The 21,181-nt window shown below is 38.7% G+C and overlaps 1 protein-coding gene across 2 annotated transcripts in view; it reads right to left on the reverse strand.

Moving 5' to 3' along the window:
• Positions 1-21,181, reverse strand: part of LOC5573727 (gamma-aminobutyric acid receptor subunit beta-like) — a 151,159-nt gene that overhangs the window by 50,013 nt on the left and 79,965 nt on the right. For both annotated transcript variants that reach the window (XM_021839245.1, XM_021839244.1), the window contains exon 2: positions 11,137-11,762. In XM_021839245.1, coding sequence (XP_021694937.1) covers positions 11,137-11,297 — 161 coding nt within the window. In that variant the 5' untranslated portion in view covers positions 11,298-11,762. The remainder of the gene's footprint in view (positions 1-11,136; positions 11,763-21,181) is intronic.

Below are 21,181 nucleotides of genomic sequence, written 5' to 3' on the forward strand. Positions count from 1 at the left end.
TAACTGCCAGTAGCATGTTTTTAGTAGGTCAAGCAAATACTTTGCCAATGATCCTCAATCACACATAATAAAACAACCCCAGTGACACACGTGTTATAATTGTATATTATCAACTGATATATGACCAAAATTAGTCATATATAAGTTGATAATACACAATTATAACATGTGTGTTGCTCGGGAACTTCACTGACACCCCTTTTTTTACTTTTTTTTTTTCTTTAAAACATCACTCACTTATTTTTTTTCTCGACACATTGTATCCTTTGAATGCAGCATCGGAAAAAAAGTGGACACTCCCGTTTGCCCATGGATGATTAAAATGGTTCTATGGAAACACTCGAATTTGTTACCGTAACAAAATAACTGGCAGGATTCGCCAAATGTGTTGCTCACAATAGATGTGGGCAAACGGGAGCGCCACCGAAGGTTGACGCTTCGCTTTTGACGTTACTAGAAGAGTGAGGTGTTGGTTTGTTCGCTATGCCTACTAGATTGCCTGATTAATGATCGGGTGTCAACTTCACATTCTTTGGCTACTAGGATGCTGCTTAGAGTAATCAGAACGTTACTGTAAGCATAGGGTTGTAATACTGCAGATTCAATACTACACACGATGGTCCCATCGATATCGAGATGTGGAGAGGCAACTGTATTTCTCAAGATTTTCAATGAATCCTAATGCGTCCACCAGCATTCAACTTCCTATTAGTTGTAGTTTCTAGGAAATTGTAAACAACAATACAACTTCATACCACACAAAAATAGTAGCAACAGAAAAATGCCATTTTGACATGACCTCAGAGAATCCGGAGCATGTCCGGTGTCCGGTGGCGTATGTGCATGGCAAAGCAAGTTCCTGAAAGTAGACCAAATTTGACGTCGTTTGCTTCCAGATGTATCCAACTTCATAAGTTTTTCATAAAAGTATAAGCACACAAAAAAATCTGCACCACCAACTAGGAGTCTAGCCGCAATAAATTGGGTTCATATTACGAATGACAAATGCGAAGTGAGAAACCAAACCAGTGTGAAGTAGAATATACGTATAAGTCAGTCAAATGACTTGCCACAAAATAAATGACAATTTGTGGCGCCATAATATGGAATGATGCGATGATAATAAGGATGACTTTCACCGCCAAGATGGTTGGGCTATGTCGATTAATTTGATTTAGAGCAAGGCTGGAATGTGAATTAACTTTCAATTGTCATTTGAGTTCTGCAGTTCATCCATTTACTCTATATTGAATGTAATCAGCATAAAACTGTACATTTAGAATGTTTGTGTTATTAGTAGTTAAGAAGAGTTCACCAATCGCATTCAAGTGACACAAATGACAATTCGGATACTTATCGTTGGGCTCCGTAAAAAATCGAACCAGTCACCAATTTTTCTGGTGAAATCGTTCCACTTGCCAGACTTTTACAATGTCAAAATTATTCGAAGGAAGCAATACATACTTCGGTTTATGTCCCGTCATTGCTTCCAATTGATTCCGTTTGTGATCGATCACCGTCATTCCATCAGAAATTGGATGCTGTCTGGTTGGCTGTGTGTCACTAAAATGAGATACCGTAATCCGGGGTAACATTGATCAGCGGGGTAACATTGATCGGGATGACTCATCTTGTTAAACGTTCAAATAAAGATTTATTGATGAAACATTTTCGAACCATGAATGGTGCCTCTCTTTCGTATATTCATAAGCTTATGATAATTAAGGTTTTTGCCAAAATTGCGTTTAGTTCATGCGCAAATTTGTCAACTTTTTGAAACAATGATTTCTATCATTTTCACTGACACTACCGAAAATTCATGTCTCACATGAGTTCTGCAGACGATGTGATCAAGGAAAATGCGGGTGTTACTAAAAATGACATCGCCAAAAACGAATCCATTGTCAAATCTTTCATAAGTTTATTCAATTAGGCAACATTAACTAATTACTATTACGAATGTAGAAATTCCTGAGGAAATTGCCTACTTTTAGGCGTATTACGCGGTTCAAGGTGTTTTTAATTTTGAAATAACTCAAAAAGTAAATGACTTGTAAGAGTTTGGTCTTCATATTCGACTTCAGGGGCCCTGATTTTAGTAAGTAACGACATTTCCAATATTAGCGAACGTTGTTTACTTGGGTGATCAATGTTACCCCATATCAGCTGAATCAAAAAATCACTTAAAACATTTATTTAAACATAATTAAATCTTTCGAAAAACAAAATAAAGTACATAGCTAGGAGCGGTGGGTGCCAGTACTTGTTTTAAAAATATGAAACTTGTAACATTTGTATTGTGAAATGAAAAATTTAAGAAAAACTAAAAAAAATGATCAATGTTACCCCGGATTACGGTACTAACTGCTTTCCGTAACGAGACTGTTATGAATATCGAACCGCACGGATAGGCCCTTAGTGGTAGTACATACATATATCTAACTGTTATCAGCCGACATGTTTTTTGCTAAATATAAGCCAGTATCATCTTGCTGATGGTTACCCGACCAGAAATACATAACAAAAAACAACTTATTTATATCAAGAATTGTTATTTTTATCAACGCTTGTTTTATGAGGATATGTTGCAAAATTTTCAGAACATTTTCCTATTACATCATAATTGTAACAGAATTAGTTATAACCATGAGAAATGTATGCGATATAGCCATTGAAATTATATATCTAATTTGCATTGAATTTTGCTAAAACCATTCATTTTAATCTCGTTTATTATATACCATTGTGTTATAATTCAGATATAACTTTATCAAGGCCTGTTATAAGTGCGATATCATTTGGTTTCATTACACCTAATCGGCTATAATTTAACGCACATTCTGCTGTTTCATGTTTTCAAATATTATCTACATTTGTTAAAATTGTGTTATTCCTTTCTAATCGGATATGGGGGAGCTTCTGTGGTGAGGTTGTGATCATCCTTGTATCGCGCGTGACGTACACACCGTGATGATGATGGCATGAGTTGCGAATAAGCGTGCGAAAAAAAACAGACCTTCTGGTAATGACTGACAACGGGTTTGGATGAAGGATGGTACAACCGGGAGAGCATGCCTCTTCAAGGGCGTTGTCAATGGGAAAACAGTTTAAAACTGAGTTATTGTGCGCGATTTGCCCTTCTTATCCTCGGGGGCTTTCGCTTTCGCTCCTATGTATGCTGACGATATACATGTCGGATGACTGTAATATGACATCGTGAAGCTCAGTCTGTTCAGCAACTTTGGAAAATATATTCAAGAACGTGTTGCTGGGCCTTACTGTTGAAATTGTTCTTATCCTTCTGATGTTTCGTTAGGTACAGTAACCTTATAGATAATACCCAACCAAGGTTTTTTTTCAATACTACAGCCAATTATCCTTAAATTAATAGTCTGTATCACAATCCCAAGCCTCTGAGAAAAGCTTTCCAAACTTCTGGAAGAAGCTGCACAAGCATCTGAGAGATGCTTCTCAAGCATCTGGAAGAAGCTTTCTCAGCTTCTAGGAAAAAAAAACTTGTCTAGTTAGTTCTTATAGAAGTAGCTTCCTAAGCGTCTAAGAGAAGCTTTCCAAGCTTGTGGAAGAAGCTTCTCAAGCTTCTGAGAGAAGCTTTCCTAGTTTTGAGAAAAGCTTCCCAAGCTTTGTGGTGAAACTTCCCAAGCTTCTGAAAAAAAAAAACTTCTCAAGCCTATGGGAGGTGCTTCCCAATCTACTGGGAAAAACTTCTCAAGCTTCTGAGAAAAGCTTCCCAATCGTTTGGGAGAAGTTTGTTAAGCTTCTGGGAGATACTTCTGAGAGAAGCTTTTCAAGCTTTGAGAAAAGCTCCCCACGTTTTTATAAGAAACTTCCCAAGTTTCTAAGAAAAGCTTCCATGAGCATGGAAAGCTTCATGCTGCTGGGAGAAGCTTCCCAAGCTTCTGGGAAAAGATTTCAAAGCTTCTGGGAGAAGGTTCCCTAGCTACTATCAGAAGCTTTCCAAGCTTCTGAGAGAAGCTCCCCAAACATCTGGGAGAAGCTTCCCAAGGTTTTCAAGCTTCAAGAGAATTCTACTGATAATAAGCTTTCCAAGCGTCTGAGAGAAGCATCCCTTACTTCTGGGAGAAGCTTCCAACTTCTGAGAGAAGTTCTCAAACTTTTAGGAGAAGCTTCCCATGGTTGTGGGAGAGGATTTCCAAGCTTCTGGGTGAAGCTTCCCAAACTTTTCGGAAAAGCTTCCTAATCTTCTTGGAGAAGCTTTTCAAACTTCTGAGAGAAGCTTCCCCAGCATCTGGGAGAAGCTGCCCATTCTTCTGGGAGAAGCTTCCCAAGTTTCTTCAAGACGCTTTTCGAGTTTCTGGGAAAATTTTGATGAGCTTCTGGAGAAAATTGTTCAAGCTTCAAGAGGAATCTGTTGAGAATAAGCGTCCCAAGCATCTGAGAGAAGTTCCCAAACTTCTAGGAGAAGCTTCCCAAGCTTCTGGGAGAGGCTTCCCATGTATCTTAGAGAAAAAACTTTTCAAGCTTCTGGGAGAAGCTTTTCAAGCTTATCAAGCTTATTGTAGCATACCAGTTGGATCCATAACCCAAAATAAAACCCATGTTGTAAAATAACACACACCAACCATCCTAGCACCAAAGCAATGACCAGGCAATTATGCAATCACAAACGGCACATATGGAAGTCATTAACCACCGAGGTGCATCGTTCTATCGGCTCACCTTACCTCCCTCGGTGAGGTCCGGAGCTGGTTGCGGGCAACTCGGAGGAGTCAAATAACAAGCCAAGCCAAAGTGATCGCGACAAATAACCGATATTCTGCCCATAACTGCATAACAGTCACATTCGACATTTTTGACAATTTCGAGTTAATACCAGGGAGAGTCATCAAATGACAAATACTTTCGATCCATTTACTAAAATCTGTGAGATCCGAATATTCGGAAAAAATACCAAGTTGTTTTGTCACATTGTCAATTGTAACCGCATAACAGTCACATTGAGATTATACATGAGCCTCATAATGCAGTGGCAACGAAATTTCTATCAGAATTTTTTTCTGACTACTCACCCAATAAGCGATATGAGTTGTACAAAATTTCAGCTTCAAATAAGCACTTTTGAATTTTTAGTGATTTTTTGAAATATCAGTTCTCTCCCATACTGCAATAAAATGCAAACTTGGTACCCCATTTACTCAATGCCTACTTTTGTCGAATATTACAAATATGCAGTTATGGGCAGTATTGCTTAGCATGCAAAGATGAACTTTTTGGTCACATTGTCAATCCAGTTGTCTCACCTATGCAACAAATTACTCTTTCTATCATACACACTTTAGCAAACTGTTCCAGACCTTGAAAATGTATAAAAACCTTTGAACTGCAATAAACGTGACGATTCTGATACATTAGCTCGACCCAATTGGACGTGTCCAAATTTGGCCATCGACCACTAATTGAAGAACCCTTGAGCGACCCAACTGACAGACGTCAGGATGGCTATCGTTTAGCAAGTTAAGTCAAGTTCGTCGCGATTCAATTAAGAACAGCGAGGTTCGCAAAACCACGTTGTACCGCGGCGTACCAGTGATCGCGGCGTACCAGTGATCGCGGCGTACCAGTGATAAGTGACCTAAAAGTGATAAGTAACTTAAATTATCAAGCTTATCAAGCTCAATAAAATGTGATATTAAAACGAAATAACAAACATGTTGTCAGTTATTAGTCTAATCTTAGCTCAAAAAGACGCTTCTATATTTACTACAGTTATGACCATTTTTCCGTTCTTCTCTTTATTGTAGAAAATCATACAAGTAAAATTGCGCCCCTAGGGTTTATGACGGATTACGTCACTTACTTTTTAAGAGGGGACTTCCTAACAAAAAAAATTGCACTCCGACCACTACATAACATAATAATGTCATCGAATGAGAACTGTGTCCCAATGCTTCAGGAATTTGGCCTTTTTCCGCCCGTATAATGGGGATTGCGCACTTATGGTTCTCTAATGTTGTCCTTTTATATAATCTCGTATACAAAATGGCACTCCTATGATCCAGGTATTATAAAAAATCATTGAAAAATGCAATGTAATTAAACCTGTGCCCATAAAATTCAAGAATAATGGTGATTTTCTCAAAAATCAGTAATACCATGTAATGGAAATAGTACTTCTATGGTTCAGAAATTGTGACAATTTGTCAGGACATCTCCCCTTTTTGGGAACTACTGTATAATGAAAACTACGCCTCTGTGATTCAGGATTTTAATTATGGAGTAATATCATATCATAAAAATGTGCTCCTCTGACTCAAGGATAATAAAAAAAATTGTGGGCTTCGTAGCCGTGCGGTTAGTGTCACCGAGGCATTTAGCCGCATCGTGCTAAGGAGTGTGGGTTCGATTCCCGCCTCAGGCCGAAAACTTTTCGAGAGGAATGTTTTCCGACTGTGCCACTGGGCGTTGCATGCTAGTCCGTTGTCTAGTGTGGTGCTTTCTTCAAAGGGCAAACAGCCCACTGGAAGCATTAACGTGTAGTGTCTTTAAAAAAAAAATGTCAGCCGCTTCTCCAAAGGCTTCTATTTTCTCATGAAATTATTTTTTTGCAATTTCTCAACGTAATAGGCTATTTTTGATCACCTCAATCTATCATTTACCCCTCTACCTACCCCTTCATATTTTACCGCAATAAAAATATTCAAGATTCGTGTAAAATACGGCAGACTTCCGTGGGCTGATCACTTAGTGCGAATGTCAGAAGAAAGAATTGCAAAAATAATATTCAGCAGGGAACCAGGTAGGTCGGCGGCTTCGGGGAAGACCACGAATACGCTGGCTGTACGCAGTGGAAGAGGACCTGGCGACTCTAAACGTTCGGGGCAACTGGAGAAGTTTCGCTGAAGACCGACGAAGATGGAGCTCTACAATACGCTGTAGCCATCAAGGTATCAAGGTAGGTAAAAATATTCAAACCTTGTTTCTCGATTTTTTTTACCATTTTTTCCCAAATTCTTAAAAACGATTCTAATTTTAGAATCTGTGTCAATATTGTCCATTGGAAAACTGGATCCTAAGATATTTCAAATTTCCTTGGGGGACCGACGCGTAGCTATAACCCACGTTAATATCTCAGGCTACAGATTTTTATATTTTAATGGGTATACTGCAGTACACTTCAATGGGTTCTATTTTCTAATAAAACCCCATCCCTGTGTTCCAAGAATTATGATTTTTTTCTTACACTTCCTTAATTGAAATTTATCACGTTATGCAAATTGCGCTCCTTTGGTTTAGTGATATTGACATTTTTTCATAAAATATTATTAACAAATCTATTATCTAATTAAAATTGCGCTCCTATGATCCCATCCACAAAACAACTAGTCACTGTAATCTAATGAAAAGTGTGGCCCAATCATAAGGGAATTGAGACCATTTTTCCGCCTACCTCCATATTTTAAATAATAATCTTATGAAAATTTTGCCCCTTTGCTTCAGAAACTATGGTAATTTTATTCATTCACTACTCAAAAATGTTTTTCTATCATATACATTTCACTCGAATTATACTGGAATTACTTGAAAAAATGGTAAAAATTGCGCCCATATCATTCTATTGTTAAAATTTTTCCGCCGATCACTACTCATTGGGTGAAATCAATAAATGAGAACTATGACCCTTCCATTGACGAATAATAGCTTTTTTGCGCTCGCTAACCTTTTTTAAATTTTAATCATAAAATGAAAATTGCGCCCATATGATTTTCGAATCGTGATGAATTTTTTACCCACTACTCAAAATTCTTCTCTCAGGGCTAAAAATCTCGTTAATAAAGTCAAACCAACCAAAATTCTTCACCCACCTACTTATTGAATAATATCGTGCAATGAAAATTGCGTCCCATAGGGCATCAAAGTTCAGAAATTGTTTTAAATTTTTAATTCACTTCCCGACAAATGGATTACAACAAAATTGTAGCACAATTTTATCAAGATTTGTTACAAGTAACAAATTTAGTTTAGTTTTTGTTAGAAGCATTTTGAGTTGATAGAGGAAATTATAACATAATTTAAACAAAATCAGTTAAAATAAAAAACGCTGTTTCAATTTAAAACTTAATTATAACACAATTTGTTATAGAAAAATTGCTTATACAGTTAACTCTCCCTTACTCGATATTCTGTATCTCGATATCGAGTTAGAGAACCATAGTAAAAGTTGGTTTTCATGGCTAACTCGATGGTCCCTTGGAACGCAGTTGCATTGCTTTTGTGTTCTGTAACTCGATACCTCCCTAAATCGATGGTCCCTTCAATATCGAGTAAGGGAGAGATGACTGTAACATATTTTGTTATAATTCAGTTATGGAAAATAACAAAATGAATTATATTTTTGTTTAGTTTGTAACATAATGAGTTACATTTTTGTTTAAATTATAACATATTTTGTTTCAATTTTGTTTAGCCTACAGGAATTTTGTTATATTTTTTGTTATTTTAAGGTGAAGATGAATCGAAGCCATACCTCAAATTTTCAAGAGCATGGATCTGGAGAACCAAACACCCGTTTAAGATGAAAACTTAATCGATTACTCGCTGGTGGTAACCAATCGATTAAGTTTTCAACTCAAACGGGTGTTCGGCTCTCCAGATTTGTGCTCTTGAAAATTTGAGGTTTGGCTTTGATTCATCTTCACTTTAACTACTAACCAGCGAAAATTGTAACATATTTTGTTAGAAATATCGTGCTAACTGAGTAATAAAGTCTGTTACAACTCTGTTGGAATCCACTGGTCGGGTTTCCATTAGGGTTTGATCATGTTATGAAAATTGCATGAAATCATGACATTTTTTCTGCCCACTTACTCACATTAACTTGTATCATATAAATGGAATCATGCCCTTTTGATACTGTATTTATGACCTTGAATATTATCAAATATACAAAATGGCACCCCTATGACCCCTATGACCACATCTTTATAAAATAATTTCAGGTTATTAAAATTGCGCCCAGGAAACCAGGAATTATGGCTTTTTTACCCACTTTCTTATTGAGTAATGAAAATTGCGCTACTATGGTTCCAAAATTATGACAATTTTAGTATCCTTCACTTATTGAGAATAAGAGTGTAATGAATCTTACGCGGCTGCGAAAGTATAACAATTTTCCGCCCATCTTAAGCAGCAATATCATATAGTAAAATTTAAACCACTTTGATTAAGGGATAGTAACAAACGCCCCTATCATCCAAGAATAATTAATCTTTTCTGTCGCCCAGCTCCCCCATTGAATTATATTATTTCATGAAAATTTCGTCCCTTTACTTCAGTTCATTATGTTTAACTATTCATTAACTTATCAACAGATTTCTGTCATCTAATGAAAATTGCGCCCATATAATATCGTTTTCTACTCAATGTGTACCTAATAAGAATTGCGCCCGTATTATCCAGAAGTTATAACAATTTTCCGCCCACCTTTGCTTAGTACAATATCATCTAATGAAAATTTCGTCACCATGTTAAAAAAATGCGCCTCTATCATTCATGAATTGTGACAATATTGTCCACCCATCTCCACTCATTGAACAATAGCATTCAATTAAATGACGCCCCTTTGATAAATGAAGTATAACTGTTTTCCAACCACTTTTTCTCTTAAATTTTGGTTATATGAAACCACTGGAGAATATGCAGTACAAATAAGAAGGAGAATTCACTATAAAATATTGGAAGAAACACTGAAAAAGAGGGTTTCTGTAAAAACCCTTTTCCTGAAAGTTTTTCTGAACGAATTTTCAAAGAAATTTCTGTCTCAATAACTGAATAAATTTCCTGGAGAAATAAAAATTTTGGCAGGATTTCCTATAAAAAAATATAAAGAATTTTTGTAGATTGCACTTAGAATACTTGTACAGGTTTACACAAGTATTTTTTATAAAACTTGGAAACTCTGGAAGATTTTTTTTTCTTTCTTTTCTAAAGTGTGTTTTAACTGACGCTAGTTCAACGCTCAGTGAATTCTGAAAGAATATCTGACTGTCTTCTCGGAATTTTAGGCAAAATTCCTTCCGCAATGATTTCAGAGTAAATCTCCGGGAGAACTTCTGAACACTTTCTCCATAGAACTTCTGTAAGAATTGTTGAAAGAGCTCATACAAGGATTTCTCAAAGAACTCCTGGAAATTTATTCTTGAAAATGCCATTAAAAATCGGAAAGTTCTCCGAAAAAGTTGCCAAAGTAGACTTCAGTGGAATGCCTGTAGAAATCTCTAAATAAATCTTCAGGAACATAAGAAGTAGACATCCTTGAATTAATTTTTAAAGTCTCCAGAAGTTACACCAGAATTTTTGCAAGAATTTTCCCAAAAATTCTTTAAAAAATTAAAGAGGTCACTCTTGTGATTTTCAAGTCAAGTCAAGTCAAGTCAAGTCAAGTCAAGTCAAGTCAAGTCAAGTCAAGTCGAGTCAAGTCAAGTCAAGTCAAGTCAAGTCAAGTCAAGTCATGTCAAGTCATGTCAAGTAATTCAGTAAGTCAAGGCGGTAAATCTGTCCGTTTTTCAGAGTAACGACCTTTTCGTCTTGACCCATTTTTACGGAACATCCCATGACCCAGCCTGAATACGAGTAGATTTTTTTTCACAGAAGAATTCGTCATCTGTATTATCACTCCATCCTTATTTTGAAGTTATGTTGCAAATGGGACGAACCAAAAATCGATAATTTCCCTCATCCTGAGCCTTCATTGACGAGAAAGGATAGAGACCATTCTCGCCGTGCATTCCCGGAGGCTGAAAACAATAATGATTGATACCGAACCTCAGCCCCAACTCCCCTGAGAGCGTCTAACCGCTCTAATGGGTAGTTAGGAAAACCTATTCGTCCTTCCACAGGTTGATACTGCTCATGGCAGTCATTTGATGTCTGTCCCTCCTTTTGGTTGCCTCACCGAGAGCACCATAAAAAAGTGGGTTCGATGGATTGGACGAGATCAAAAGTCGGTCACAAATTTAATGAAGCTGAACGAGAGAAGTGGTCCTTTCGTTCGAGGCTTTGCGCTGAAAATGGCAAACGACGTTGTTCGTTGGGGATGCTGGTCCCCCTCATAATACTCGAATAATTGATTTCCTAAAAAGGATAAAGAACGGTACTCACCCCTTCACAGCTAATCCCACTTGAAATGCGTGTAGTAGCGCAAATCCCATCAGCTGCCACCACATCTTCACTTTGCACCCCCGCCCCTCCCGGCACCTTTTATTGTGTCCTTTGGAGTTCCTCCTGGCGGCGCTGTGTGCACTATAACGAACCTCCTCCATGTGGTTTCGCCACAGTTGACTGCTGCGGCTGTCGTCTTCGTCGTCTTCGGTTCAAGGCCTTTCCCATCCCCGTGTGAAAAAACGCTCCACTATGACCAGAACTGGGCCCATTACCACTACCGAACCGGAAGCCACCAGTTCCCATCCCGTTGCCATCGGTTACCACGGCACATCACTAAGCAACCACCTTTGGCGATGCCAACTACGATCGTGGCCAACTCATCCTTTTCGCAGCCGGAATGAAATTTTAAATTTTCAATCAAACACTTCAATCAATCGGAAGTGTCTCTCGACAGAAGCGCACAGAATTCGTCCGACGTTTTCAGGTTTAATTACGGCTGTGCCTCCGTCTACCGGTCATTTTTTCCCTTCGTTTGGATTATTTGCACGGGTTTGCTGGCACTATTGCACTATGAACACGATTTTATTCCACTTGGAGCATCTTCCTACGCTGGAACATGAAATCTGGAGGAAAGAACGAGAAAAATTGGGTCAACAGATTAGTGTACAATAAATTGATGAAAAATAAAATGGAAAGAAATATATTTAAACACCCCATGAACGACTCTCGTCAAATGGAGAGAGCTATATAAGTTTTCATTTTGCGTGTTTTGTTCAGTTTAAAGTCTTTGGATATGGGCGAAAGATAATCCATTAAAATGAACTGATTCAGGTTTCAAACCCATGTCTTTTCATATTCATCTTTATTTATCTACAAGCTCCAAAACCTACTTTGAATCCAAGATTCATACTATTCGGAATGTACGTCTGTCCATTGAAATAATTTTCTCACGCAAGTTCATTCAAACATTCCTCGTTGTCGTGGCAACACTGACGAAAACTATGCTCCTCAGTTTCAGCACCACACACTTTGTTGTGAAAAACACTTTCAACAAAAATGAAAAGCGTTTGCTTGCTTTGATCCATTTTTTTCTCAGCCTACTGGGTGTTTTCCATTGTTGCGATTTTCCTTACTGACTGGTAACAGAAAAACTAGGTAGGCGAACGATGGCCACCGCGCATTCCTTTAAAGGCTTACGTTACGAACCAGATCTAGTTTCGAGTGATTGTTAGCAATGGGAAAAGTAGGCTGAAACAAGCTAGAAAGTGCTTTTTGTTGCGAAAGCGGAACGTTCCGGGATTATCTGCTATCGGCCAGAGAGATGGTAACAATGTTAGTCAATTAGGAATATGGAGCTACACACTGTGCTTTTTCAGGGAATTGAGGAACTTCAAGCGAACCACATCCAGGAAGAGTATGCCGAAAGAGATTGCTTTCGATGCTAGACCAAGTGAAATAGGGTATCCGTCCTATAATGGAGGAAGTATGCACGATGCCCAAATCTAAATCGTATTTCAGTTTGCAAAACCTAAATATTATCGCTTTTTTTTTGACGTAGAACTACGTCTTTCTTCTCTATACAGGAATGAAATTGGAATTTCATAACCAAGAGCGTTACGTTGGCATGAAATATTTTAAACGTTTATAACTTTTTGCTGGATCAACGAAATTCCTTGATTAGCACCTCAATCGATAAACAGAACATCAAAGGTTCATTTCGTTTACTTACTGAATCCCACATACCTGTCCAAATAGTTTAATAACTGTTTTAAAAGAGAAAATATAATCTATAAATATGGGGTGCTAGAGAAAAGTTGACGCCATTTGCTTTTCACTCTCCGCTTGGATCGCATCTCAGTAGGCAACAGGTCGGCTTGCTCTGACCGGGCGTGCTTCTCAGGCACAGACATCGATAGCGAAGGACCTCCCCGTTTGTCTTGCTTCGCTCAAATCAAACTGTCGAGCGAGCGAGAGAAGATGCCGTCCGAAGCCAAAGTCATCACCGCTGCCGCCGCCAAGAAGAAGAAGAAGAAGAAGAGGAAGCAGTTCACAGGAGAATTTGCGGTCGAACTGTGAACACGGTCGGGTGAGTCATTCTCGCTTTGTGGTTCACCGCTTGTCTGCGTTCACCCAGCCATCATCATCGCCGCCATCATCAGATTTCGACTTAAGCCAGGTGATCCACTATCTGTTACTGTTGAGCGCCGTCCACGCCACTTGCTCAAATTTATACATTTGAGTTGAGGATTCCCCATTTGACAATGGCAATCAACTGATAACATCCCGCAATGTTATTTATCTGTGAAAGCATCAATGCTAACAAAGCCATCGGCCCTTTTCAGGGCCATCAAATTAGTGGAAAAGAGTTAAAAGAGAAATATTTTCGACTTTATTTATGATTTCTTATATTCCTAAACAAGTTTCACAGCTTCATACAAAATTTCATTTGCCATGAATAATTTATGACTCAACAATTTGAGAGTGTACTCGCGGACGCTGCTGCAGTGCCATCGGGGTGAGTGCTCAACATTTCACAACGATTGTAAAATAGAGTGGCATTTCCAACAGCGCCTTTGATGTTCCATATTTTATGGGAACACTTTGATTAGGAAATTTATCACATGTAACAAAATTGCGACATATTTAGAATGCTTTTGAAAAGACATTCTCATTGAATCATTGTAATAATTTTGGCACCCATGGATCAGAAATTTACCTTCATAATAAAGAAAATTGTTGATTATCAAAAGCTTGTATTGAATTATAATTCATGTTCGACAAATTTCTCACGCATAAGCATTCTCTGCCATTTTCAAGTAGTTCTAAGCCCAACACATTATTGGCACATACCCATTTCCCAGATTGGTAGATCAGAACGTGAAGAGCACAAAAAGGAGGAGCATCATCTTCTATTCTAAGGTTATAAAACATGCTTCCTTCGTCGGATTCAGTTTCATTCCATTTCCTCTTTCGAACTGGTAAGAGCTCCTCCGAACTTGCTTAGCGAGAAGTACCTCGCTGCTTTCTAGCAACTGCTGAGCAGTTAATCTTCAAGCTGCCAATTTAGCATCTGGTTTGTGAAATCGCTCAAGATTTCTAGGTTGACCGACTCGCACTTCCAGATTTCGACTCGTGATAAACTCAGCATTGGTGTGCAGTCAAGAAACAAGCCCGCTTGGATACCAGAGCCCCTGAGTGGCTGATCCGAGAACCTGCTTATCGAGCGTCTGGCTTGTGAAATCGCTCAAGATTTCAAGATTGAGCTACGTTTCCAGATTTCAACTAAATCCCTGTGATCCGCTACCCGGTTGCTGTTGTGCACCCATGAAATATTCAGCTGGTTTGTCGTGTAAACAGAGAAATTATTCACATATACACTTTCGTTGGGGTTTCCCTGTTCAACCATGGCTATCAACTGATAACATCCCGTAGTGCTATTCATCTGTGACAGCATACAACCTCAATCGGCCCTTTTCAGGGCCAACAAACGTTGTTAAAAGAGTTTATTGGACCATATTTCCTGATTTATCTATCATGATCTAAATCTAGCGGTATTGTACAAAACTTGATTTTGTTCACATAATTTATTCCACATAATCTCATGAAATTTGAGAATTTACTCATGGATGCCACTGCAGCGCCATCGGACCGTAATAACATCATAGTACTCAGCATTGTATGGCATTACTAACAGTATCGTTGATTTATCATATAATGGGGAATAGACCGGCCCAGCTTAGTATGTGAGAAAAATAAAGTTGTATAATTCCACGGGGCACCCGCCAGGATTATTCCTTAGGGTTAGAGGAAGGCTTCCTGAAAATGTTAGCTTATTTGGTCGTTCCATGAGCTGGCGCAATCGGATTGAAGTTAACATGAGATTTTCAGCTCAAACATATGGGGAACAGCACATCATCTTTGGTTTGGTTTAGGAAAATTGTTGATCACGTTCAATTGAACTCAGAATGTCAAAAACACTGCTTGATACCATAGCGAATGATATTGTAGAAGGTTGTATGATGATCAAAATTGAGAAAGTTGGTGTTTTAACTATCCGAAGACGATTGGCAATACTGCTTAGTATTTCTTCAACATAGCTGGGTGGTAGCCACTAAGTGCATCATAGCCACCTATGACGCTGGGCGAGCTGCGATACAAGGTGCATGCATATATGTGATTGTACGGGAGTGCTGATCTAAGCCTAACTTTCAACAACTGAAAGGTTAATTCAAATGAGCTTAAATCCAGATACATCCTTCTGCAACTATGTTAATTAGGATATAAACTAGTGAATTCATCATTCTGGGTTGAATTGTACGCGATTAACTAGTATACGGAACTAAACAGTGATGTAAGATGAATTTTCAATATATTTGAAACGAATATTCCATACAAACTTCGAATTAAATGCGCCAGCTGGTGGAGCAACCAAATGAGTTGAAATTTTGAGAGAGCTTTTCTCTTACCCTAAGGCACATATCTAGGGGGTGCCCCGTTGAGTTTTACAACTTTTTTGTTTAAGGGCCAGTCAAATGGGGAAACACTCCCTGAATTCTCGAGTACGGGAATTGGGAAATGTATTAAAATTGCAACAGATTTTAAATACTGTTCACTAAACTGTTTCTTGACCAGTTGTAATAAGCATCTATTGATCAACATGTTAGTTTCAATAAAGAAATCCATTGCAAATGTTAACAGAGCATTCATATTAACGTATGTATTGGGTTTCGAATTCCGATTTCCATAACTTTTACGCACATTGATAAGAAATATTTAAAATTTGCTCGAAGGCAAAACATTCGTGTTTTTTTCATTTATAGTAAACTATTGCAATGATGTTTTATTGACCATCCGAACGCGTCCATGAACTTTCAAAGATATGTAAATCCCTAACCAAGACATCAAATTCATATACCTTATGTCCCAGATTGGTCGATCAGAAGAAGGCGAAGAATACGAAAAGGAGGAACATCGTCTGCTATTCAAATTTTGTAAAACATACTACTTTCGACTGATTTGGCTCATTTCATTTAAACTTTCGAGCAAGTAAGAGCTTCTCGTGATAATCGCACCATCGGCACAGGTTAGGCACCACTACAAGAAGCCTCATGATCGGATGAATCGAAAAGCTGCCAATCTTGGGGTATGTGAAATCGCTCAAGATTGAGCTACGTTTCCAGATTACGACTTAATCCCTGTGGTTGTCATAATATAGCCTAGTTCCCAGATTAGAAAGCGAAGAAATAGGCTGAATACGAAATAAGCTATATGAAATTGATGTCTTGGTAAGATGATCATTATGCTGTTATTGCATCCCGACGGCATTGCAGCAGCGTCCTCGGAAACATCCTCAAATTATCGCATTGTCGATTATTCGTAATAAATCAGAAATTGTATGATGCTACGAGATGAATTAAAAGATTATAGCAAGTGTGTAATTTACACATTAGGAAATATTACACAAATCACTCTTTAGTACATACTTGTTTGCCCTGAAAAGGGCCTATTAAGGCTAAGTAGCCCGTCATTCGTTTTGGCAACAATGATGACTTTTCAGCTTGCATTTCAAAGTGATAAAACTCAGTCTTGATAGCTTATATTGACTTGAAAAAGTATCACTGTACGCGCTAACATTCATAAAGTATGCTGATAATTTTTCAGCTGTGTCAGTGCAAAACCAACTAATTTTCTTTGATTCGAAATCGCGAGATGAATTAGCAACAATCATTTACGACGCGTACAAATTTCAATGACGGCCTACTTCGCCTTAAATTGTTTAATTCGAGTAACACGGACGCATTTTGACGGCGCACTGGTTGAATAATCCTCCACGCCAGATGAGGTTTGCGGTGGCGGCTTCTTCGGGGGCTTCTTCATCACGGCGGTCTTTGACAATTGGTCAAGGGGGTGGTCACTCTACGCAGTGTGCCTAGCGCAGCTGTGGCACATTTCGGCGCATTGACTGGCACAGCGTTTCAAAGTGGGTTGCTATAAAAATCACATTGAACTGAAATTTCCATCTCAGCAATCATTGGTTTTCTGAGTTGTTTACCTTGTAGCACATACGAAAAATGTTGACATTAGGGCTTCGGTTCGAGAAAGACCTCCTTATACATATATTAATTAACCATTAATAAACTTTCTTCTTATTTCAGAACGAAGCACCATGTTTGTCGCAGTAGTGTTTCATATGTTGATAGTTCAGTCGAGATGACGTGATTCATTCTGGCCGAACAGGATCCGCTTCCGTTGCCGTTCCGCTGTTATTGCGTTCGGGCCTTTAGAGTGGCACCAAATCAGCAGAACCCATAGAATCGTGATGGAATCGACTTTGGTCAAGTCCTATACTAAATTGGTATTGAATAAAAACCAATGTTAAAAGATAAATAAAAAAAAGCGTCTGGGACCTTGTCATCAACTCATGGAGCCCATTCACAAATTTTATAAAGCTGGAGGGGGGGGGGGGTCGTCCAAACGATTTTACGGCTCATATAAAAACTGAATAATGTTCATACAAAAATCGTTACAAGGGGTTGGGTGGGTGTCCAAAATAGCCATTTTTTGCGTTATGAAGCAAATTAGTGATCCCATAGCAAATTCAAAAGGCGATAAGACGGGGAAAAATATAGGGAGGTCTGGGGAAAAATAGTCAATCGTGCTTATTCTGCGCGGCGTGTGAGTCGAGACGAGTCGCTCTCACCGCGAGTGACGTGAGACGACTAATGTTAATCAAATGGGAGCGAGTCGACAATTGTCACCTCATTCGACTCGTGTCACCTCACACGCCGCGCAGAATAGGCACGAATGCCTTTCCTTCCTCGAGCTGTTAAACATACAATTCTCCCCGAATAAATACCGTAAGGTGGTTCCGGAGAGAAAAGGGTCTCAGACCAAGGGTAATGTCTGTGCATTCTGTACACCAATTGAACAATTCAACGAGAATTGCTCACTTACAGGGCACCTTTTTCCCTTTAACGGCGTCCCCCCGTACCTAACCATAAACACTACGTATTGCAGTTCTCGTGTTGTCTTGGTAGTTGTGTTGGTCATTTCCTAAATCTTCCAATTGAAGTCTCATAGGCCTTTCTCGTAGGTAGGTCGTTCGATAATGTGAAACGTATCCCGGAATAGTAGCACCGTCCCCTAAGAAGTACTTCAGAAGGATTAATGGAAGTTCAGAGAATCTCAAATTTGTAGAACGAGAGATAAACAAGAAAAAAAAATACAAATCTCAATGCTTGCTGAGAACGATTTTTCGTAATTTCAGTTCATTGAATTTTATGGCATGCTACTATTATAGCACGTTTGGCACGCTTGGCGCACTTTGGCGCTCTGAAGGCACAGCTGTGCCGACTGAAGTGCGTAGAGTGACCACCCCCTTGCAATTGGTAGGGTTTTGCTTAGGAACTGCCTTGTTTTTCTCCTCCGTCTTTTGGTGGCCACAACCATCTCATTCTCCTGTGCACTGCTTCCTCTTTTCTTCTTGGCGGCGGCAGGGGTGATGGCTTTGTCTTTGGACGGCATCTTCTCTCGGTCGGTCTACGGTCAGTTTGATTTGAGCAAAGCAAGACAAACGGTCCTTCGCTATCGATGCCTGAGAAGCACGCCTGTTGCCTACTGAGATGTGATCCAAGTGGAGAGTGAAAAGAAAATGACGTCAACTTTTCTCTAGCACTCCTATTTATAAATTTGCTTGAAATCAACGTTCTCTTTTAAAACAGTTATTAAACTATTTGGACAGGTATGTATGATTCACAGAACGACAAATGGTCCTTTTCAGGACCACCAAAATGAGTCCAAAAAGAGGTAATTTTTGAAAATTTCATCCGATCAATAACAGCACAAAAGTAGTACACTTACAGATTCATACTCATGACAAATTAAACCCATATTCAATTGCGGTGTAATTATTATCCACGATTTAAATTCACAGAAAAGATCGAACACAACTAATTAATTTATTGGAATTATGCAACAAAGCATGCATGGGTAATAATTGAATCTTTCAATGCCTTCCTTATTTGAAGATTGTAGCGCATAAACTTCAAAATACTGAGAAACATATAAAATATACGTCTTTTAATAGGTTAACTATTTTGGCAACACTCCTGTTGTTCTACAGGCAATCAGTATGATGTAATTGTGTCAAATCAAAAGTGAATAGATTTGAAAAGGGTCTATTCTGATTTTCTCATACACTGAGAAGAATATGAACCTTAAAAATTACTGGCAAGGTTTGGATTTTGATCCGAATTAGCTGATCGAACCATATTCGAAGAGTGATATTCAAAAAAAAAAAAAAAAAATCCTGGGACATCGCAATCGGATTTTGAGAGGTTGGGGTACCTCTTTTTACGACCGTTATCGGGGGGTCGTAAAAAAATCTGGGTAATAATTATGTTTTTGAAAAATGCAACGTCTATATGCGGAAATACTGATTCGGGATATTCGGCAAAGTTGAAGCATGGATTGAGAACTTTCCAAAATGGCCGTTCAAGTTTTCATATTTTGGTAATAGATGGCAACACTGCCCGATTGTTATCAAAAGAGCCAATTTTATGGGGGTGTGATATGCAAATACCAAAAAAATTCAAAGATGACGGTACCGAATGTTGACCAAAGTTGAAGGAAGTGTTGCGTGCTATACAGTCGGCCGAATCACGAATGTTCATGTGGCTGGCAGCACTGTTCAAGAAGAATGAAGAAAAGATCAAAACCATAAAACTTGAGCGGAACAAAAAATAGAATGGTTAGCAACATAGCAATACTCTTCAACTGTAATCCAGTTTTTCATGAAGGGTTCAAAATTTTGTCGTAGCTGGCAACACTGCTTAAGTGAAATTTTGTCACCGGCAGTACAAGTGTGCATGCAACTTTTGTTTTGCGAATATCTCAGGACCCTGACCAAAGTTGTTCATTAGCTCAAGCGCTATCATTATTAAAGCTATGAGGTTCAAAATTTTGCCAACAGGCAGCGCTAGTGAGCGTAGAATTTTTGTTTTGCGGATATTTCAGGATTCTGACCACTTAGAAAGATGGCGTCTTCGGCAAAGTTATTCAGTAGCTCAAGGACTATCATTATTCTGACCAAGAGATTCGAGATTTGGCCACCAGGCGGCGCTAGTGAGCGTAGAATTTTTGTTTTGCGGATATTTCAGGATCCTGACCACTTAGAAAGATGGCGTCTTCGACAAAGTTATTCAGTAGCTCAAGGACTATCATTATTCGGTTCAAGAGATTCGAGATTTGGCCACCAGGCGGCGCTAGTGAGCGTAGAATTTTTATTTTGCGGATATCTCAGGATCCTGACCACTTAGAAAAATAACGCCTTCGGCAAAGTTGTTCAGAAGCTCAAGCGCTATCATTATAAAAGCTATGCGATTCAAAATTTTGCCAAGAGATATCATTATTTTTGTCAAAAGATATAAGGTTTTTCCCACCAGGCAGCGCTAGTAAGCACGATATTTTTTGTTTTGCGGATGTCTCAGGATCCTGGCCACTTAGAAAGATGGCGCCTTCGGCAAAGTTATTCAGAAGCTCAAGCGCTATCATTAAAAAAGCTATGCGATTCAAAATTTTGCCTCCTGGCGGCGCTAGTGAGCATGAAACTTTTGTTTTGCGGGATCCTGACTACATAGACATGGCGTCTTGGGCAAAGTTGAGCTTCTCAGCAAGTTTATCGAAGACGCCATCTTTCTAGGTAGTCAGGATCCTTATATATCCGCAAAACAAAAGTTTCATGCTCACTTGTGCCGCCTGGTGGCAAAATTTTGAATCTCATAGCTTTTATAATGATAGTCCTTGAGCTACTGAACAACTTTGCAGAAGGCGCCATCTTTCTAAGTGGCCAGGATCCTAAGATAACCGCAAAACAAATGTTTCATGCTCACTAGCATCACCTATTGGTAGAATTCCGCAATTCAGTGATGGTGGTGCTAGCCTTTGAACTACTGAACAATTTTGCTGAACATCATGATTCTCTATTTTGAATACTTTGTAAGATATTGGTCATTTATAAAAACGGTCGTTAATCTGAATTTCG

Source organism: Aedes aegypti, chromosome 1, assembly GCF_002204515.2.
Source record: "Aedes aegypti strain LVP_AGWG chromosome 1, AaegL5.0 Primary Assembly, whole genome shotgun sequence".
NCBI lineage: Eukaryota > Metazoa > Arthropoda > Insecta > Diptera > Culicidae > Aedes > Aedes aegypti.